The 23,553-nt window shown below is 35.7% G+C and overlaps 1 protein-coding gene across 1 annotated transcript in view; it reads left to right on the top strand.

Moving 5' to 3' along the window:
- The first annotated feature begins 2,302 nt into the window (after positions 1-2,302).
- Positions 2,303-23,553, top strand: part of DMBT1 (deleted in malignant brain tumors 1) — a 109,033-nt gene continuing 87,782 nt past the window's right edge. The window contains exons 1-12 of the mRNA XM_058189104.1: positions 2,303-2,364; positions 6,368-6,382; positions 8,281-8,316; positions 9,520-9,667; positions 9,820-10,001; positions 11,577-11,621; positions 12,808-12,828; positions 15,400-15,447; positions 17,140-17,202; positions 18,897-18,959; positions 21,282-21,344; positions 22,517-22,828. Of these exons, the coding sequence (XP_058045087.1) occupies positions 2,316-2,364; positions 6,368-6,382; positions 8,281-8,316; positions 9,520-9,667; positions 9,820-10,001; positions 11,577-11,621; positions 12,808-12,828; positions 15,400-15,447; positions 17,140-17,202; positions 18,897-18,959; positions 21,282-21,344; positions 22,517-22,828 (1,045 nt within the window). The 5' untranslated portion in view covers positions 2,303-2,315. The remainder of the gene's footprint in view (positions 2,365-6,367; positions 6,383-8,280; positions 8,317-9,519; positions 9,668-9,819; positions 10,002-11,576; positions 11,622-12,807; positions 12,829-15,399; positions 15,448-17,139; positions 17,203-18,896; positions 18,960-21,281; positions 21,345-22,516; positions 22,829-23,553) is intronic.

Raw genomic sequence — 23,553 nt, 5'->3', positions numbered from 1 at the left:
CCTGAATAGGATATTTAAACCTGGGCAACAGTCACCCAGCTTAGTATGGGTCCCACTCATTTCCACATTTGCTGTGGTGAATCCCCCTCTTGGAGGCACTTAGAACTTCTGGTGACTCTCATAAATCCCTGGAAGAGTCTCCATTGAGAGATGACCCGAGATATCATGTATAAAGCCAGTTCTGGGAACTCTGCAAATGAAGGTTCAGGGTCAGATTGTAGTGAGGCACAAGGTCTCAGTGAAAAATTGTTAAACTGAGGCAGCATAGGTATTTGAATGTTTAAACCAGAAATATAGTAATATAAGTACCATATTTTTCGAAGTATAAGATGCACCAGAGTATAAGACACGCCTTAGTTTTTGGGGAGGAAATAAGAAAAAAGCTGATTGGCAAGTGGATCGGCCTCTCAGAATGCCCCCAATTTCAGAGGTGAACTTTAACAACAGGTTTCTTAGTTGTGAGCTCTGTGCCTTGCTTTTTTTTTTTTTTGCTTTTTTTTTCTGCCTCTGAAAGCCTCTGAAACAGCTTCAGAAAAAAAAAAGCCTTTGAAGTTCTGTTGGGGGGCTTCTTTTCTGAAGCTCTGAAGCTCTGTTTGGGGGTTTCTTTTCTGAAGCTTCGTTTCTGGTGCTTTTTTCAGCCTCTGAAACCTCCGTTTGAGAAGCTGGCTGGGGCTATATTCAGAGTATAAGACTCACCCAGATTTTCACCCTCTTTTTTTTTGGGGGGGGGAAATGTGTGTCTTATACTCCGAAAAATATGGTGTATGTGTCATGAATTAATTTCCACATTTGTTGACAGCTAGAGTTAGATCATTTCCAAGGAACTCTGGTTTTATAAATGTTCAGTTGCCAATAGCCAATGTTGGATCAAAGTCTATACAATAGTATTTGATCATGTTTTGTAAATTTTATTTGCTTACTGTATTTATTTATTTATTTACTTCACTGAAGCCTTTTCTCTAAGCTTCTCTAAAGGTGTGTAACTAAGAATACTTTTAGTCAGGAAGGCACACACCCAAAAATCTCACTTAAGCCCAAAGGAGAACTTGCTGTTTTTTATTATGCATTGCTTAATGCAATGCATAATAAAACCACAGCGGAGCTACTTCCCTTGTGTTAGCAGCATTGAATGTCTCATTAAAGCTATGCCCAATGAGATGGCTGCTTTCATAATCAGACACTCTGTGAACTTTCTCAATACAATGTTTATGGGGGAGCAAATCTGATTACAGATACATTGAAAGAGCTGTTCTAAGAAACTGATTGGGATGATATCAGCTGATGGAGGGTCTTTCCTAGCTTGACATCTTTTTCGGTTTGTGACTCAGACTGACCACTTTAGTTTGCTTAATAGCCAGGTGCATTGACTCTCACAAAACCTGTGTGCAAATTACCTTGGGTTCAATCTCTGCCTTCAAATTCCTGTGGGTGTTTAACTCTATTATAACCCTGATTTTGCTAGCAGCCAAAATACCTAATTCTATTGCTATAGGACAGGGATGGGGGAAGAATGTGCATTCTTCTGCCCCTTGGAGTATATAATTCAATAAATTCTGTTAGGTTCTAATGCCTAAACAGGAGTTACACAGAATGCAGCCTGGATGAGGTATGACAAAATGAAAATGATCCACTTAAGGTGAGTCTAGGAGAATCTTTGCAAATTCTCATGCATTTTCACAAAATAAATACGAAAGTCCTTAAAATATCAAAAATGTAATACAGATTGAAGTATTTTGGACTTTAAAGAGAGAAAACCAATTTCCCTTTGAGCACACTGAAGTAATGTCAGGAGTCACATTCTATGACGCAGCTGAAGGAAAACTGTCCTCTTAAGATGTGATCACTTCCAAACATGCCACAATTTTATAATCCCCTTTGATATGGAGAATGTTCCCATCTATGCATAGTAGTTAGGAGGATTTATGGTGTTCTGTTACAATTCATTTGATACCACCTCATATCCATAGATTTTTGCCTGCTTTCTTCCTGGAAAATATCTCTTACCAAAAAAAAAGAGGAAATAGGATGACAAATCTGGGCTTCATTTTCAAGACTGTTTACACAATAAACTGTATAGAGTATTAAACAAGCATAGAAATTAAAAGATAAGGAAAATGCCATTTGAATGCACCTATAATGTTGACACAGTTTAATAAATATTGTTTGGCATCTTGAAGTATTTTCCAAATCACTTCCTTTTCATCTGCACTGTTGAAAAAAAATGCAGATCAAGTTTCAGATTCTGCACTGTATATATGCAGGTGATCCCTGCCACAGGATTACTATTTTAAATTCTTCTGGAATCTTCCCCCGAGATGGATCACACACTGATCTTTCTTTGGGCACTGCTACTTTCAGCCACAGGTAATATGCTGGGTTTGATGTGGGCAAAGAGATACTTGGTACCAACAAAGGAGAATATTTGTAGCTCAGGGTTGAAATGAAGGGTCCTTGGTGCTCTCTGAGCTTGGTTGCTTTCTAGCAGATGATTTATTAGCCAAACTAGGTAACATCATCAGTGCTCAGAGTGTTTATCAGTGCTCAGAGAGTACCAAGGCATACTTATTTCATTCTCTCCATATACAAGGTTGGAAATGAGTTAAATGAAGAACTGAAAATGGGCTATTTAAATATTTTAAAGCAATGACTAGAATGTAGTGTCTACTGCATTTTTTCTTGGGAACATTATGGATATTTCTTTCAGAGATTCCCCCCTCCCCCTTCCTAATCGAGCTAAAAGCCATAGGATTAACAGGTAATTCCTAGCCAAGTACTGGACTGGTTCTGACTAAGAAAATCAGCTAAGGTCTCATAAATCTACTTTCTGGGACAGTTATGATTTATTGAAACCTATTTCATCAGTGGGAGTATACAATTTGGTCTACAGGTTATGGATAGACTTGATACTTAGCTAATGTTAGTAATAATTAAACCAGAACTTTACTGGAATAGTATTAGTATTAGTTATTAGAAATAACTAAATAGCAGAAATTGAATTGAGACACTTGAATGAGATTAAGTTATGAATTTCACTGAAAGCAGAAGGACAAGATAGACCCGACTAACTTGTTTGCTTTAATTATTGTCTCAGTTTTGTGATTCTATCAGCACAAGCCAGAGACTACTCAATCCATCATATTTTCCCTAAAAGAACATTTCTGGGAAATATATCTTCAGTATAAGATGCAATCAGGGTAGCTTTTCCAGTTTTATGTAATAAAAAAGTCATAAGGCTAGGGGTTTTCCTAACTTAGTAATAGATTTAAGCACAGCTTGTTGCAAGTATATTTATTGATTTCTGCACAACCACATTCTGATTTCTTCTTACAATAGGTGATGGAATAAAAAAATTCTAACTAAAAATCAAGGAAACCAATGATTGTTTCAGCCAATATAGTACTAATTTCTCAGCCCAGTGTTGATTAGACCTTCCTTCCTTCCTTCCTTCCTTCCTTCCTTCCATCCATCCATCCATCCATAAACAATTATATTGAAATATAATTTGATCTAAATTATTATCCTAAAAAACCCACAAAGTCACAAACTTGGGAATGAAAGAAAAACTAGGAACTAAGATGTAGCTGGAATGGGGTAATATTAGAAAAATATTGGTCAGCACTTGAACGTATGCCAGCAGATGGTGATAAGATGGCCGTCTGCCATACAAAGTAGCAAACATGTGAAATAAAAATGCAGTTATGCTTAAATGCCACATTTTATTTTAGCAATGTAAATACAGTTTTTTTCCTATTTTTTCTATTATTGCCTAACATGAAGAATGCACCTCCATGCAGCTATTTGGGGTTGGATGATTACCATGCTTTTGCTACCCTATTCAATAGATCAGATGCAATATGATTAAGGCTGATGCCTTAAGAATTGCTGTGTAAAGATAATGAATCCAGGAATAAAAACCTCTTAGAACGATTTGGGCCCGTTTTAGAATTTGTAATTAAAGTAAGTTATGAAACATTCTATATTCTTTTTATTTTATTCAAGATATATTGTAAGAATGGTTAAAATATATTTATTATTTATTTATTTATTTTATTTGATTTTTATACCGCCCTTCTCCCGAAGGACTCAGGGCGGTGTACAGGCATAATAAAACCGACAATACAATATACAAGTTTAAAATACGATTTAAAAAACTTATTTAAATTAGCCCAGTGATTAAAATTTACCATACTAAAAAACCCCGTTTAAAATTAATAAATTTAACATTAAAATCCCAATTTAAGCCAGCCCCGCGCGGATAAAAAGATGAGTCTTGAGTTCGCGACGAAATGTCCGAAGGTCAGGTATTTGGCGTAAACCCGGGGGAAGCTCGTTCCAGAGTGTGGGAGCCCCCACAGAAGGCCCTTCCTGGGGCCGCCAGCCGACATTGTTTGGCGGACGGCACCCTGAGAAGTCCCTCTCTATGGGAGCGACGGTTCGGTGGGAGGCGTGTGGTAACAGCAGGCGGTCCCGTAAGTACCCAGGTCCTAAGCCATGGAGCGCTTTAAAGGTCATAACCAACACCTTAAAATGCACCCGGAAGGCCACAGGCAGCCAGTGCAGTCTGCGCAGGAGCGGTGTTACATGGGAGCTACGCGTAGCTCCTCTATAACCCGCAGCTGCATTCTGGACTAACTGAAGCCTCCGAGCGCACTTCAAGGGGAGCCCCATGTAGAGAGCATTACAGTAATCCAAGCGAGAGGTAACGAGCGCATGAGTGACTGTGCATAAGGCATCCCGATCAAGGAAGGGGCGCAACTGCCGAACCAGGCAAACCTGGTGGAAGGCCCTCCTGGAGACGGCCGTCAAATGGTCTTCAAACGACAGCCGATCAACCAGGAGGACACCCAAGTTGCGCACCCTATCCTTTGGGGCCAGTAACTCGCCTCCAACAGCCAGCCGCGGCTGCAGCTGACTGAATCGGGGTGCCGGCATCCACAGCCACTCCGTCTTGGAGGGATTAAGCTTGAGCCTGTTTCTCCCCATCCAGACCCGTACAGCTTCCAAACACCTTACACCTTACCCGTACACCTTACCCGTACAGCTTATAAAAGACAAATGAAATTAATCAAGTTAATAGAACAAAAATGGTATACCTTTCAGAAATACATGTCTTGCTTTGCGGTGGTTATTTATCAATTCTACTTTTATTGTAAATTGAAATGCCATAAGCTTCTTCAAGTCAGTATCCATCTAAATGTCTGAATAAACATTCCAATCATTTCTAGCCAATCAGAGTTATTATGCTAGATAGGACAAGAGACTCTACCTAAATTCTGTGTCTTTCCTAATTGGAAGGACTGATTCCTTTTTTACTATTTATAGGATAGGTTTATAATTCCTACAACAATAGATACTGATAAACTACAGTACAGGAGTGCCAAGCTCGCATCATCACAGCGTTATGCATTATACAAAAATAAACTTTCCCCCCCCTTCGCTAAACCACCCAGTTGCATCCAGTCCACGGGCCGTGAGTTTGACAACCCTGCTACAATAAATATCACATGCAAAACATCATATCTATATTTAAACACTAGGATATAAAGCCAAAAAAACCCAGTAATTAGTTAATAGCCATTACCAAGATTCAAAGTGGATTGATATATGCCATATTTGGTATAAGATAAATTTCACATTACAATCAACTAAATGTTTAATTTGGAAATGTTCAGCTATCATTCTCAATATGTGAGTTTGAGAATTGTCTTTACACAAAGAAAACAATATTGTAAGTTTTGGTATATATATTTCTTGAATGAATATAATCATTTCTATATTTTCAGAATACTTCAGGTGTAATATGTTAGGGACATCAGAAAGTAAACAGATGTTGATTCCTGTAGCTCCAATGTAGTAGATTGTTCTACATCTAGAAGTAAAGTAGATTAGCCCAAATTCTACCTAAGTACACAGTCAGTCAACTCCATAGCTCCTACCAAATGCCATTTTGTTTTCCAGTTAAAAGCATGGTCTTGGTTGAGTTTACTTATTACTCAGGCCACTGCAGAATATTGATCTGGGAAGTGTATCTATGCAATCAAGAGACTGACTTACAGTACACAAGTGATTAAGAAATAAATAGCTAAATAAAGGGCAGGAAATGCATAAAGGGGAAATATTAAGGTTGGGTGACAGAAATGATAGGGTTACAGGACTGGGACAGGATCTCCAAAAATGTAGAAATGTGTTTGCTTATATTAAATATTTTTCCCCCAGCATCTACAGTATCTGGTAAGTGTTGTTCTATTAATGGAATTGATTCAATGCCACAAATTTTCTTGTAAAGTAGGTACAGAAGAAAGAGATTGGGTCAAAACAATGTGTTTGCTTATATTAAATAAGCTTCCTTTTCTTTTTTTTCCTGCAGCATCTACAGTATCTGGTAAGTGTTGTTCTTCTTCTAATGGAATTGATTCAATGCCATAATTTTTCTTTAAAGATACGATCCTTGTGAAGTAGGTACAGAAGAAAGGACATTGCAAAATATATACACTCTTCATTGTTTCCCCTTAACATTGAGAAATATGACCAGGTTAAAGGTTTGGGAATGAATCACTCTCATTCAGGTGCTGCCAGCATAAGTGGGAAAACAATTGTTTCATATTAAACAGATTACAAAATTCAAATATTCAGTTCTTTTCCTCCTGCCTTCTACTTTCTAAATACATCAGATTCATGAGCTTTTAAGCCAGGCAAAAAAAGGTTGCAAGATCAAGTGCTGGTTATGTCAGGTACAGTAGGGATATTTCAGTTTAGGATGAAAAAAAAGGGGAAATAAGGAAGATTTAATAATATCCCCTTTGCATTTGTTGTCAATTATGGAATCAGCAACGTACGTCCTAATCCATCATCTTCTTTACTAGATGTCAGTGTTCCAAGTATTGTACCCATTCAAGACAGAACTCCAAGGCAACCAGATTCCTCAAAGAACAGTTTATTGGATACATCATATTGGCACAACTGATGAAAACCAACTCTGAAAGTTCCCATCGTTTTCACCTAATTAAAAAGTGAAAGTTCCCCCTTCCCCCAAGTGATTAGTCACATTGTCCAATAGAGGTGCTGGCTGGTTGCTTGGTTACTCCAGTCCTCCCCTCCCCAGCATCTATTGGAATATCCTTGGTTCCCACAGAAAAACTTTCTGCAAGTCATCTTAAACAAAGTGGCTGTGGGCAGTGTAAAACCATTAAAATAAACCAATAAATAGATTTAAACAGTTATTTTGTTAAAATCCTAAAAATACAAACAGTAGAGGAGAGATTAGATTGCAGGATCTAATCTGGTCAGTCATTAGGACCAGAGGTTTAGTCTTCTGAGCTTTTGGATCCATGCTGGAGCCCATCCTCAGGAGACGTCTCCCTCACCACATTCTGGTAGAGAGAAGTTCCCTGGGAATAGACTGCAGCACAAGTCCAGAAGACTAAACCTCTGGTCCCAGTGACCGGCCCTGGGGCACATATATTTGCCTTCATTCATGAGAGAGTAAATTAATCACAACACTAAACAATCTTAAGATATCCCTGGTTCCCTGGGATCCTTGGCCTGACAACAAAGCCAGGCCTTGAGGGACTTACGTAATATAAAAAAGGATGGGGCTAACTTCACTTCTGGGGGAGAATATTCTATTAAGCATGCTCCATGGCTGAGAAGGCCCATTTCCTAGAATCTGTCAGGTGTAAGTCCCAAAGGACCGGATCCAAAGTATGCTGTTTCTTCCAGATCTAATGGAATGGCAGATGTAGTTGGGGAGATCTGGTCTCTCAGATAACCAGTACTATGCTATGAAGTACTTTAAAGTTTAAAACCAGCACCTTGGACTGGCAACCATGCAGCTCATGGAGCACAGGTGTGATATGTGCTTTTCTAGGAGCACACATAACTGCTCACTACTGCTGCACTCTGCACCATCTGAAACTTTCAGATGCTCTTCAAGGGCAACCCCATGTACATTACAATAGAACCCAATTTGGAAGTTACTAGGGTGAACATGTCTGTGAGGAGAGTTTCTTGATTCTACCACAGATAATTTTGTGTAAGTCTTCTTCAAAGCTTTTAGTGCTCTGCTGATGATAGACCAGCAAGGACAGCTTTAGCAAAGAGAAATTTATGCTGCCCTTCTAATGGTTGACTCCCTAAAGTCATGTACACACACACAAACAAACACACAAACACCATAATATGATCAAACTAATCCAAGACACAATTTCTACCACATTTGAGGTAACATCAAAATAATTCATCTTTATCTCTCCCCCTCCCCTTTTCACCTTCTTTTTAAAGGAGTAACTCCCATGCCAGGTGATCTTTCTTCATCATGTAAGTAGAACATCTACGTAACATAATTCAGAAAAATTAGTTTTCAACCATGTGGAACACTTTTTAGAACAATAATTCCCCAGCAAGCAATTGACATGCAAATATCCACAAGGTGTATGTGAGCTTTATTTGCACATTTTTAATTTGTTAAAAGGAACCTATTGCAGAATGCCTTGAAATTCCTTGCTTCCAGACATTTTATTTCACCAGTCTTTTACTCTGCTGCCAATAGCATGAATTTTGTTATTTCAAAACAGGATAGTCAAATATAGCTAATATAGGCAATATTATAAGACAGGGGTGTCAAACTTGATTTTATTGAGGGCCACATCAGGGTTGTGTTTGATCTCCGGGGGCTGGACTGGGCATGGGCAGCTCAACATCACTTGTGTCAGGGTGCCTGTGGTGGGCCGAGTGCACTGGCACTACAGGCCAGTCCTTCGCTGTTTCCAGGGAAGTCCCGTGGGCCAGATCTAAGTACCCCATGGGCCAGATCCGGCCCCTGGGCCTTGAGTTTTACATCCCTGTTATAAGACATGTGACATCTTTGATTAATACAATGATACTTAATGCTGGGTCTTCAAGAAAAATAAAACATACCCAGAAAAGGCACACTTTTACTTCTTATAGCTGTACCCTAATAATCCTAATTAATTAATATTAATAATTAATAATATTATTAATTATTAATTAATAATAATAATTAATCCTAATAACCCTAATTGGCTGTACACCGCCCTGAGTCCTTCGGGAGAAGGGCGGTATAAAAATTTAAATAAATAAATAAATAAATAAATCTCATCATATTATATTTTGGGTTATGTCAACTTTCTGCTTCTGCTGATTATCATGAGACCAAAGTGACCAAGACTGTAAGGCCTAAGAAACAATAAGATTTTTTTTTAAATGAAAAATAAGATTAAAAACTGCCACTGTGGTTATAGGAACAGCTTCAGATGATAGTGCAGCTGGTAGTTGTGTTTTTGCTAAGAGGTATTAGATATGATATATTTCATTAAATATATACAGAAACCAAACTACTAATCAATTAATATTAAATTACATTCACAATTCTTAAATTAAGCTAATGTATAAATTTTCACCATAAAATTTATTTTCACCATAAAATTTATTGAGTTGTACAATAGATATTATATAATTTAATATATGATGAAATATGACATTCTACTTTTTTTTTTATAGCTGAACCTGGATGTGGTGGCACGTTTTCAGATGATACAGGCTCATTTTTTGGCCCATATTATCTTGGAGACAATAGAAATAAAGAGTGTGTCTGGAGAATTGACTCCCCTGAAAACTATCCAATAAGAATAAACATTAATTATATAAAGTAAGCATTTTCCTTTCAAATCTCATTCAGTCATTTCAATCCCCGCCATTTCATTGGCCTTTCTGCATGAAAGGGGAAACAAGAGGTTTTTCCCCCCAATGATGCTCTGTTATCTGGTCCATGATTACTTTTGTGTACTTTTTCCTCTTCAGCTTAGACTGTGCTACTGAATATATTGCTGTCTATGGGGGAGAACCGCAGAGGTCAGCTCTACTTGGGAAAATATGCGAAGGAGAAAGGACATTTTTCTCTTATTCAGGCCTGATGACTTTGGTACTACACAGACATTCCGAAAAAGAAGGTCAAGGCTTCATTGCATTTTATGATGTAGGAGGTAAGCATGCTACTGATCCTGTTTAATGAAAAGAAGGACTAGGGGTGACATGATAGCAGAGGTCCAATATGTAAGAGGTAACCACAAGAACAGCGAGTCAAGCTATTCTCCAAAGCACCTGAGGGCAGGACAAGAAGCAATGGATGGAAACTAATCAAGGACAGAAGCAACCTAGACCTAAGGAGAAATTTTTTGACAGGGAGAATGATTATCTAGTGGAATGACTTGCCTCCAGAAGTTGTGGATCTCCAGCACTGGAGGTTTTTAAGAAGAGATTAGATAACCATTTGTCTGAAATAGTAAAGGGTTTCCTGCCTGAGCAGGAGGTTGGACTAGAAGACCTCCAAAGTCCCTTCCAACTCCATTATTCTGCTATTCTAATACTTGCTGCTATGTTTTTCCTACCACAGGGTATTTTTGCTGACATTTTACTTTATTGTACATATCTTTCTTTCTCTGCCTAATCTCAGTTATTATTGCTCAGATTATTAAAACAGATGGATCATTTACAAGGTTCATACAGCTACTCTGAAAAATGTCACCAGATATCTCAGCACAAATGTGGATGTCTGATCATTTCATTTTATTGGTGAATCCAAAGGAAATGTTGAACGTCCTTGTACTTGCACACATAGACAGCTTTCTGTGTTTGGTTCAGTCTAATATATATTCGCACTGGGATTTTTTCAAATATTTTGCATGGCCCTATACCACAAAAAACAAAGCATCCAAAATCTGAAATCCAATATTACTGTTATTTCTGGGAAGAACTCTTGAGCTAATCAGTCCTTAAAACAAGCAAAACATAATTGCAGTTGAATGCTTTATTCACCAGCCCAGAAAATGCAACAAGATGCTATAGAGTAGTGGACCACAGCAACGTCAAGGAGCATGCTCCCCCAGTTTGCTTTCTGGCTAAACTCTCCATGACAACACTTTTATAAATCACTGGGTACCGAATAGTCATTTTGTGAGATTGCTTTTGAAACAATCTCAATCCGCAGGTATCTGCAGATATGCTGCAGTCAGTCATAGAAACATAGAAAACTGATAAGCAGAAAAAGACCTAGTGTTTTATGGCGTATGCCATTTGAGGGGGATGGGTTATTGACTTTTTTGTTTGTTTGTTTTCTTTTTATTTATGTATTTATTTTTTTTAATTGTTACTTTTACCTTTATCAACATCACCCTCACCTCTTTATTATATAGAATCACATGTGTCTCATCAAAGGAATCTTATAAATCCCTAAACTAAAAAGTGGTTTCCTTTGTTTTTTTTTATAGCAGAGGTCTTCAAACTTGGCAGCTTTAAGACTTGTGGACTTCAGCTCCAAGAATTCCCCAGCCAGCATGCTGAAGTCCATATATCTTAAAGTTGGTAAGGTTGAGAACTAAGAAAACAACAAATTGGGAAGGTGCTTCTATGGCTATTGGTAGAAAAGCAATTGAAAAGCAGAAAAAACAACTGAGATTTGTTTACTTATTTGTATCCCACCTCCATTATTTTTACAAATAACTCATAACTACTATCTACGGATATTGGGCAAAGACTAATAGATTTTTTTTTCTTATCAGAGGATTTCACAACTCCATTGCCAAGAGCTAACCTCACAAGTCCCGGTAAGTTTATACTCTCAATCTATAATTTTTCCAAGAAGTTTAAAAATTATTGTTTGCAAATAATAAGTAAACTAAACTAAGTAATCAACTAAATTATAATCAAACTAAATTATAATCAAAAGAAAGCAAATATAATACCAATAGTAATTGATGGCTTGGATGCAATCCTAAAACAACTGGAGCAAATTCACCATTAGTCAACTGCAAAAGACAGCTTTAATCGAAACCGCTTATATCCTGCGACAATATCTGCAACAGCATCGAACATCCACACCTGCCTATGTCAAGTCCTTGGAAAGGATTCAAATGTGGACAAAAATGCCAAATTCAGGCTGACTGTGTGATGAATCGTAAATTGTCAGATTTACTTCTTTGCTCAGGAACTAAGAACAATTTATGCAATTTATTTATTTAAAATTTATTTAAAAATTTATGGGGCATGCATAAGAGCACAAGCGTGCCTACCGTTCCTGTCCTATTGTTTCTTTTCATTATATCCAATTAATATAGTTATTACATACTTATACTTATGCTTATATATTGTATAGTTATTTCATGTTTATGCTTATATATACTGTGTGACAAAATAAATAAATAAAATAAATAAAAGTTCAAGAGAGTTACATTAAAATAGAATAGAAACTCCAGGATGACCCTTTAGTCCAGAGATTTCAAGAATATTACAGAACTCTGAATGCTATAAATAGTTTATCTTGCTTCTAGGAACTTCAGCCCCATTCCCTTTGGAGAAATCCATGTTAGAAAAGCCTGCCATTTTACTCTGAGGGGTAAATGAGTTTTAACTGCCAATCATTCAGATGCACATTATTCTGCAGACATGTGTACTGAGATGTCTATTTCAGGACCGCTCCTTCTTCATTATTCCAATCCCAAAACAAAATCACATATGGAAAATGTAGTGCATTGGATTTCTCTTATTTTGTGGGAATGTTCTAAATTGGGAAATGCATGTGACCATATTTCTGACTTTGTTATTTTATTCTTCTCTCTTTCTTTCCATTCTGCCTTTACACTGACCCTCATGATGTTTTTGAGAAAATTCAGTTCATGATCACATTTTAGTTGTAATCGTACCAGATTTTAATGACTGATTATAATAGTATCGACAATTAATACAACGGATATCACTTACATATTATTTTATTTTATTTTATTTTCTGAACAGCTCGTCCTGAAGAACCAACTGGTAAGTTCCGTAACCCCCTTTTCATGTCTTAAAATAAATTCTTTCTGGTTAGCTACTCTGTGTGAATGATACCTATTGTCATTTAAATAACTGATAAAAACACCCTCATAGAAGAAATAATTTTTTGCCAGATAAAGTCCTAGAGTATTCCTCTCCTCAAAATCAGAAACAGTTAGTTGGATATTAAACCACAGACTGTTATTGCAATATTCAGTACGGAAAAGGTATTTATTTCTTTAGGAGTAGAGTAGAGTAGAGTAGAGTAGAGTAGAACAGAACAGAACAGAACAGAACAGAACAGAACAGGAATAGAATTTTTTGGCCAAGTGTGATTGGACACACAAGGAATTTGTCTTGGTGCATATGCTGTCAGTGTACATAAAAAGACAGGATACATTTGTCAAGAATCATAAGGTACAACACTTAATGATAGTCATAGGGTACAAATAAGCAATCATGCAACAATCCATATCAATATAAATCATAAAGATACAAGGAACAAAGTTATGATCATGCAGTCATAAGTGGGAGGAAATGGGTGATAGGAACGGTGAGAAGACTAATAGTGCAGCTTTAGTGAATAGTTTGACAGTGTTGAGGGAATTATTTGTTTAGCAGAGTGATGGCTTTCGGGGGGGGAAACTGTTTTTGTGTCTAGTGGTCTTGGTGTACAGTGCTCTATAGCATCGTTTTGAAGGTAGAAGTTGAAACAATTTATGTCCAGGATGCGAGGGGTTTGTAAATATTTTCACAGCCCTCTTTTTGACTTGTGCAGTATACAGGTCTTCAATTGAAGGCAGGTTGGTAGTAATTGTTTTTTATATACTGCCCCGTAGTGCTTTACAGCACTCTCTGGGAGATTTACAAAGTCGGGGTTATTTACATACTGGCCTCCAAAATCTGGATTCTCATTTTACCGATCTCAGAAGGATGGGAGGCTGAGTCAATCTTCATTTTACTTTTCTTTATTGTTTGTTGGATATGAATTGCATTTGGTTCTCTTGTTATGTGAATGCATGGCTGGATTTGGAGGGTCATCAAATCTTGCTTCTATGTGAAGATACCCCTTGTTGGCATTTTCCTAAAGCAACCAAGTGGTAAATGTGTGGTACACTCATTTCTCATTTTCTGCTTCTCTTTATACCAAAGCAGTTCATCTTCTGATAGCTAAGAAAATATACTCTACAGAGAGCCTAATTCTCTGTTATATGGTATGCATAAGGCTCTGCTGTTCTAAATCCTGGTTCTAATCAAGCATCAATAATGGATCTATAACCCCCATTACCCTTCTGGATTATTTTCAATCATCCTGAAGGAACGACATTATCTGATCTTAGATACTGTCCTTGCTCACTGCAATATTTGATTTGATTATTAAAAATGAAGTAGTGTATCTTTAATATTGATCTTCTAAAAGACCTAAGCACACCCTCTTCCCCCCACTTTTTAATGATACTGATTCTTCAGAAAATTATTCCCATCAACTATTGCAAACTCCGAGTATCACATGGGGAACTCTGTTTTGCCATGCATGCTAAGGAAGACATAAATGACTGCAATATTGAATATGTCTCTTCCTTTGTGGAAGAAATAGCTACATATTTCTTATGGTGCTGCCCATTCTAAATGACTCGATGATTGGCTATTTGATATTTGCCTAGTTAATGATTGTCAAATTCCATCAATAGGTCCAAATAGGAGGAAGCTCTCCTGGGGGAAAACTTGTCGACAGAAATTTCTAGAAATATACAGTAGAATAGACATTGCTTTTTAGGAATTAATAGTCAAGGTTTCCCTTTAAAACAGACTTTAAAAGTATGTGTGTGTATCTATGGAACAGTTAATTCAATCAGGGAAAAAAGGATTTGTTTGTTACCTTTTTGGTGTTCTCTGAATTTATATGTATTATCGATAGAAAGCTATTTTTTGACTGTAAATAGACGATGAGGATGATTCTAAATCTGATAAAGAGATAGTTTTTCTAGTTTTTATAAATTACTCACTGAAATATATGACTGTATAAGTGGAAGAATGGTAAAATCAATAGGAGTGACATTTAAATTTCCTTTCTTTATGAATAAGTGTTGGAGACATTAGTAAGTAGCTAACTTCTTTTTTTCTGTTCCAAATCTAACTTTCTAATAAACTGTTAACCATCAATGATAGATATCATAACTCCCAACTGGATTTTTTTTCTTTAAAAATAATAATTAGCTTGTTCAGTATTGGTCTTTCTACATTTAGAAGTTCAGTGAAACTATTGGCTCCATGGATGTGGCTATCATCTCAAAGACTAATCTACCCATCATTGATTGAGGATATATCATTGTGGGAAAAAAGACTTCATTAAGTCATGACAGTGGCTGTTTCTTATTATAAATATTGTAAATCTCTACTATGAAAACATCCTTGATTGGTAACTAAGTGATAATATATGAGCAGTTTACCAAGAAAGATATCCCTGCAGTGTTAAGCTGGAAGTCAGACAGGTTAATGTATTTATTTCTTTTGCCTGGCTTCAGTGCTATTATCTCACAAATATGTTCTGACCTTTTTTTTGTGCATTTTTAGTTCCATCTACTCCTATCAAAACAACTTTCATACCAAAAGAGACACCTGGTAAATTCACACTTTTATTTTCTAAAATCATGCACTGATGAGTGATCAAAAATGTAGTCTAATAATTGTTATATTGACATAACTTATTGCACTTCATGTGACAAGGATCAATGGAGGGAACATCTGGGGACTGAGTAGAGGTGATGGAGCCACTCAGAGAAGTAATTCTCAACTGAAAGATAGTCTATTGACTACAGAATCAACATCAGAAATCTGTGAAACAAATAACTTTATAAACAACAAATCCATACACTACAGCTTTTTTTCTATTATATATATCAGACCAGTAAAAATCCATCCTAATTCCAATTACTCATTAAGTCACTCCCTCCATCTTGTTCTCATAGAATAAAATCTTTTTCTTCTCTGGAATAACTATCAACCTATTATAAACTTCTCTCTTTCTCAAGGGATTCTCAACCTTGTTAGTACCCATGAAGAAAAAGTCCCAGACTTGTTTTCTTGATAATTGTAGATTTACTTGGAACTCTTCTTTCCATTACAATGGAAAGTTTGTAATTAAAATATCATCATAATAGAGAATAGTACCAGATTTATATTCCAAAAATTGCAATTAAATTCTTTGCATTGTCAGATACTGTGCCTTAGTGATTTGGTAACTTTCCATACATAACAGCATCTCTGAATTAGTCATCTTTTTTCCAATTACTTGAATAGTTTGTTCCTCTTGCTTTTATAATATTTTAGAACATAACTGAACTATAATGTGAATTGTTTTATTTAAATACTTCTCAAGCGGACTTTTGCAATCTATTTTTTTCATGTTCTAAGCTCCCTCTTGTCGTCAAGGAGTAAATATTTTATACATTGGTTAATGCTTCCTGGCCAATCAGAATCCATATAAATTGAAAAATTTCAGCCACCCACAACTAAACAATCCAAAGCTACAGAGTACATAAAAATAATAAAATAAAACAACAGATTTTTATATCTTTATGTTTTCCATCAAAGTTTTTTTTAAAAAAAGGTACTCCATTCTTCCTTATTTTGTCTTGCCTGCAGCAACCCTCTTTCCTGACATTCACCAATAAGGAAGTCTCAGAAATGATACAGATCTTCTAAAAGGTGTAAAAGGCTGTGACTGCAAAGAGACTCTTTTAGCTTAATAAAGACAATAATCCCACAAACTGATTAAGAGAAAAATGCACTACTTATTGTCTATTTAAAAAATAAAATCTAAAATGGCTGCTATTTAAACAGCAAAGTGATTGCAGCCCTGTCCCCCAGCTGCTGCTGAGGCTGCTTGCACACCATTGTTGTATGGAGGATCTTGTGGGGTAATTCTAAAACTATCTAGGAGACTCATATAAATGAAGGGAATGTGGTTCCCTTGTTAGGAGTGGAAAAAGTCTTGGTCCAGAGGAAATCCCACCAGACTGGTCATTCGGCCATTTTCAGGAAGTCCAATTGTTTGAGGATATATCACTGTGGAAAAAAAGACTTCATTAAGTCATAACAGCGGCTGTTTCGTATTATAAACATTGTAAATGTCTAGTTTGCAAAATCCTTCTTTAGTGAGTGATCATGTATAAGCCCTTTACTACTAAAGATATCATCCGCAGTCATGCTGGGGAGTAAGGCAGTTTTATTTACTGTATACAATTTATTTTGTGCCTGGATTCATTGTTATTATCTCACAAATATGGTCTTAATTTTTTCCTGCATTTTTAGCTCCATCTAGTCCAGCTCCACCTATCCAAACAACTATCCAAACAGTTATCGCAGAAACCGCTGGTAAGAAAACTCACATTTTTATTTTCTATAATCATGCGCTGATGAGTGATGAAAAACATAGTCTAGTAATTGTTATATTGACATAACTTATTGCACTTCATGTGACAAGGATCAATGGAGGGAACATCTGGGGACCGAATAGAGGTGATGGAGCCACTCAGAGAAGTAATTCTCAACTGAAAGATAGTCTATTGACTACAAAATCAACATCAGAAATCTGTGAAACAAATAACTTTATAAACAACAAATCCATACACTACAGCTTTTTTTCTATTATATATATCAGACCAGTAAAAATCCATCCTAATTCCAATTACTCATTAAGTCACTCCCTCCATCTTGTTCTCATAGAATAAAATCTTTTTCTTCTCTGGAATAACTATCAACCTATTAGAAACGTCTCTCTTTCTCAAGGGATTCTCAACCTTGTTAGTACCCATGAAGAAAAAGTCCCAGACTTGTTTTCTTGATAATTGTAGATTTACTTGGAACTCTTCTTTCCATTACAATGGAAGGTTTGTAATTAAAATATCATCATAATAGAGAATAGTACCAGATTTATATTCCAAAAATTGCAATTAAATTCTTTGCATTGTCAGATACTGTGCCTTAGTGATTTGTAACTTTCCATACATAACAGCATCTCTGAATTAGTCATCTTTTTTCCAATTACTTGAATAGTTTGTTCCTCTTGCTTTTATAATATTTTAGAACATAACTGAACTATAATGTGAATTGTTTTATTTAAATACTTCTCAAGCGGTCTTTTGCAATCTATTTTTTTCATGTTCTAAGCTCCCTCTTGTGGTCAAGGAGTAAATATTTTATACATTGGTTAATGCTTCCTGGCCAATCAGAATCCATATAAATTGAAAATTTCAGCCACCCACAACTAAACAATCCAAAGCTACAGAGTACATAAAAATAATAAAATAAAACAACAGATTTTTATATCTTTATGTTTTCCATCAAAGTTTTTTTTAAAAAAAGGTACTCCATTCTTCCTTATTTTGTCTTGCCTGCAGCAACCCTCTTTCGTGGCATTCACCAATAAGGAAGTCTCAGAAATGATACAGATCTTCTAAAAGGTGTAAAAGGCTGTGACTGCAAAGAGACTCTTTTAGCTTAATAAAGATAATAATCCCACAAACTGATTAAGAGAAAAATGCACTACTTATTGTCTATTTAAAAAATAAAATCCAAAATGGCTGCTATTTAAACAGCAAAGTGATTGCAGCCCTGTCCCCCAGCTGCTGCTGAGGCTGCTTGCACACCACTGTTGTATGGAGGATCTTGTGGGGTAATTCTAAAACTATCTAGGAGACTCATATAAATGAAGGGAATGTGGTTCCCTTGTTAGGAGTGGAAGAAGTCTTGGTCCAGAGGAAATCCCACCAGAATGGTCATTCGGCCATTTTCAGGAAGTCCAATTGTTTGAGGATATATCACTGTGGAAAAAAAGACTTCATTAAGTCATAACAGCGGCTGTTTCGTATTATAAACATTGTAAATGTCTAGCTTGCAAAATCCTTCTTTAGTAAGTGATCATGTATAAGCCCTTTACTACTAAAGATATCATCCGCAGTCATGCTGGGGAGTAAGGCAGTTTTATTTACTGTATACAATTTATTTTGTGCCTGGATTCATTGTTATTATCTCACAAATATGGTCTTAATTTTTTCCTGCATTTTTAGCTCCATCTAGTCCAGCTCCACCTATCCAAACAACTATCCAAACAGTCATCGCAGAAACTCGTGGTAAGAAAACTCACATTTTTATTTTCTATAATCATGCACTGATGAGTGATCAAAAACATAGTCTAGTAATTGTTATATTCACATCATATCACAGCATATTATACCATCACAGCATATTATACCTTCCTATATATATATAGGAAGAAGAAAAGAAAAACAATATTATGACAGAATTAGTCATCCTTTTTCCAATTACTTGAATAGTTTGTTCCTCTTGCTTTTATAATATTTTTAGAACATAACTGAACTATAATGTGAATTGTTTTATTTAAATACTTTTCAAGTGGACTTTTGCAATCTATTTTTTTCATGTTCTAAGCTCCCTCTTGTGGTCAAGGAGTAAATATTTTATATATCTTAAAAATCACAGATTTTTATATCTTTATGTTTTCCATCAAAGTTTTTTTTTTTTAAAAAAGGTACTCCATTCTTCCTTATTTTTCCTTGCCTGCAGCAACCCTCTTCCCTGTCATTTACCAATAAGAAAGTCTCAGAAATGATATAGATCTTCTAAAAGGTGTAAAAGGCTGTGACTGCAAAGAGACTCTTTTAGCTTAATAAAGATAATAATCCCACAAATTGATTAAGAGTAAAATGCACTACTAATTGTCTGTTTAAAAAATAAAATCCAAAATGGCTGCTATTTAAACAGCAAAGTGATTGCAACCCTGTCCCCCAGCTGCTGCTGGGCTTCTTGCACACCATTGCTGTTTGGAGCATCTTATGGAGTAATTCTAAAACTATCTCTGACCTAGGAGAGTCATATAAATGAAGGGAACATGGTTCCCTTGTTAGTAGTTAAAGAAGTCTTGGTCCAGAGGAAATCCCACCAGACTGGTCATTCGGCCATTTTCAGGAAGTCCAATTGTTTGAGGATATATCACTGTGGAAAAAAAGACTTCATTAAGTCGTAACAGCGGCTGTTTCGTATTATAAATATTGTAAATGTCTAGCTTGAAAAATCCTTCTTTAGTAAGTGATCATGTATAAGCCCTTTACTACTAAAGATATCATCCGCAGTCATGCTGGGGAGTAAGGCAGTTTTATTTACTGTATACAATTTATTTTGTGCCTGGATTCATTGTTATTATCTCACAAATATGGTCTTAATTTTTTCCTGCATTTTTAGCTCCATCTAGTCCAGCTCCACCTATCCAAACAACTATCCAAACAGTCATCGCAGAAACTCGTGGTAAGAAAACTCACATTTTTATTTTCTATAATCATGCACTGATGAGTGATCAAAAACATAGTCTAGTAATTGTTATATTCACATCATATCACAGCATATTATACCATCACAGCATATTATACCTTCCTATATATATATAGGAAGAAGAAAAGAAAAACAATATTATGACAGAATTAGTCATCCTTTTTCCAATTACTTGAATAGTTTGTTCCTCTTGCTTTTATAATATTTTTAGAACATAACTGAACTATAATGTGAATTGTTTTATTTAAATACTTTTCAAGTGGACTTTTGCAATCTATTTTTTTCATGTTCTAAGCTCCCTCTTGTGGTCAAGGAGTAAATATTTTATATATCTTAAAAATCACAGATTTTTATATCTTTATGTTTTCCATCAAAGTTTTTTTTTTAAAAAAAGGTACTCCATTCTTCCTTATTTTTCCTTGCCTGCAGCAACCCTCTTCCCTGTCATTTACCAATAAGAAAGTCTCAGAAATGATATAGATCTTCTAAAAGGTGTAAAAGGCTGTGACTGCAAAGAGACTCTTTTAGCTTAATAAAGATAATAATCCCACAAATTGATTAAGAGTAAAATGCACTACTAATTGTCTGTTTAAAAAATAAAATCCAAAATGGCTGCTATTTAAACAGCAAAGTGATTGCAACCCTGTCCCCCAGCTGCTGCTGGGCTTCTTGCACACCATTGCTGTTTGGAGCATCTTATGGGGTAATTCTAAAACTATCTCTGACCTAGGAGAGTCATATAAATGAAGGGAACATGGTTCCCTTGTTAGTAGTTAAAGAAGTCTTGGTCCAGAGGAAATCCCACCAGACTGGTCATTCGGCCATTTTCAGGAAGTCCAATTGTTTGAGGATATATCACTGTGGAAAAAAAGACTTCATTAAGTCGTAACAGCGGCTGTTTCGTATTATAAATATTGTAAATGTCTAGCTTGAAAAATCCTTCTTTAGTAAGTGATCATGTATAAGCCCTTTACTACTAAAGATATCATCCGCAGTCTCATGCTGGGGTGTAAGGCAGTTTCACTTCCTGTATATAATTTATTTCATGCCTGGATTCATTGTTATTATCTCACAAATATGCTCTGACATTTTTTGTGCATTTTTAGCTCCATCTAGTCCAGCTCCACCTATCCAAACAACTATCCAAACAGTCATCACAGAAACCCCTGGTAAGAAAACTCACACTTTTATTTTCTATAATCATGCACTGATGAGTGATCAAAAATGTAGTCTAGTAATTGTTATATTCACATCACTTATTGCACTTCATGTGACAAGGATCAATGGAAGGAACATGTAGGGAGCTTAGGGTGGAGGGGATTATAAGCAACATGGAGACAATGATGAGGGAAGATTAACAATATTCGATGAATCAATTTCGGAATTCTATGAAACAAATAACTAAAGTCATATCTGACAACACACTTTTTATATCTTCCCATACTTTTTTCAGCACTAATTTATTGTCAAATCATAGGACAATCATAAAGTATCTTACTCACTTTTTGTTCAAATAAGAATGTTATATAGCCTTACAAAAGGATATATTAAAGTAGATGCACCAAAGCTATCCATTCCTCAAGACAGAGAACTATATACTTGCCATATGAATCTTCTTTAATTAATTTTGAATACACACACACATATATACACACATAAAGATAAACATAGTATGTGTGTATATAATTGGTGAAATTTTCCTTCCCCACAGTATAACACTGAAGGAAAAGTTTATATGCATATAAACTTAATACAAGATCATATTTCAGTCACAAATATGAAGATGTATCAGTAAAGAAAATGGACTTTAGGAGTAATTTAAAAAGGTTATGGGTTAATATTAATTCTGCAAATGCTAGTATAGAATACTGTTAGAAATGTCCACATAAATATAATATGGAACAGGTTAAATGGTTTTTCTCTGCATATTTTACCCCTGCAACGTTATACAGTGGGGAAAGAAAAATTCACTAATTACCGGTATATATCATTTTTAGTGACTGACTGTAGTACTGTTACCCCAATACTGGGAGTAATTATGCTCCACTATAATTACCCTAATTATAGATTTTATGCTTTATTTATTTTCTCAGATGTAACTGTTTCACATGATGCTATTTCATACTCAGAAAAGTTGCCTGCATAAGAATTCCAAAACTGAATACTATGAACTATGAATACTATTAAGTAACATATTTTATGTTTTTCATAAAAGAAGTTTATACTAATCGTAATTAATTGGCAAAATTATGAAAATCGTTTGCTCATCTTTGGAGTATCAAATGCCTCATTATTTCCAGTTTCACATTCAAAAACATGGATTCTGACTCATCTTTCTCAGGTAAATCTATAAGACTGGTGAATGGAAAAAATACCTGTGAGGGACGTGTTGAAATCTTTCATAATGGATTGTGGGGAACCGTCTGTGATGACTTCTGGGACGTAAAAGACGCAACAGTTGTGTGCAAGCAGCTCGATTGTGGAAATGCCATCAGAGCATTTAGAAGTGCTTACTTTGGTCAAGGCTCAGGAAACATAACTCTGGATGATGTAAATTGTAGAGGAAATGAAAGCAGATTGGAGGACTGTCCTCATAGAGGATGGTATCGTCATAATTGCAACCATGGAGAAGATGCTGGTGTTTCTTGCTCAGGTATCTTCCGTAGTCTGAAATACAACAGCATACTGGGAAAGAAAGTGCAATATGTTTACAGGTTTTCCTTATAATGGAACAGGTGTAATGTTATACATATCTTTGAAAAAAGAAAAAGCAGCACTTAGGCTAAATACATCTAGTCCACATTGGACATGTGGACTGAGCAGGTTCCTCAAACTGAATATAAAGCCACAAGTTGTAATATTAGGCTGGTATAATAACAAGAACCAGAATATTTTTTGTCAAAGACCATCATACAAGACTGATTTTATCTTCTTTTTTTGAAAGACAAAAAGGACAAATATAAAAAGTAGAAAGAGGGGCACATAACTAAGGCAGAATATCAGAAAATAGCCCGAACCTGCAAAGATGAAGTGAGGAAAGCTAAGGCTCAAAATGAATTAAGACTTGCGACAAAAGTCAAAAATAACCCCAAAAAAAGCTTCTTTCAACATGTAATAAAGAAGAAAAAAATCAAGGAAATGATTGCTCCACTAGTGGGAGAAAGTGGCAAGAAGGCGATAAGCAACTGAGAGAAAGCAGAACTATTTAAATCATATATTTTTTTTGCATCTGTGTTTACACAAAGGGAAAAAACAGTCCAACCTATCAAAAACAGTACTATAAAAAATAGATTAGAAACACAAGTTAAAATAGACAAGAAAATAGTAAGTGAGCACCTGTCCACTCCAGATGATTTTAAATCACCAGGACCAGATAGA

Source organism: Ahaetulla prasina, chromosome 6 (genome assembly GCF_028640845.1).
Source record: "Ahaetulla prasina isolate Xishuangbanna chromosome 6, ASM2864084v1, whole genome shotgun sequence".
In the NCBI taxonomy this organism is placed as follows: domain Eukaryota; kingdom Metazoa; phylum Chordata; class Lepidosauria; order Squamata; family Colubridae; genus Ahaetulla; species Ahaetulla prasina.
This window is presented reverse-complemented; position numbering and strand designations above follow the sequence as displayed.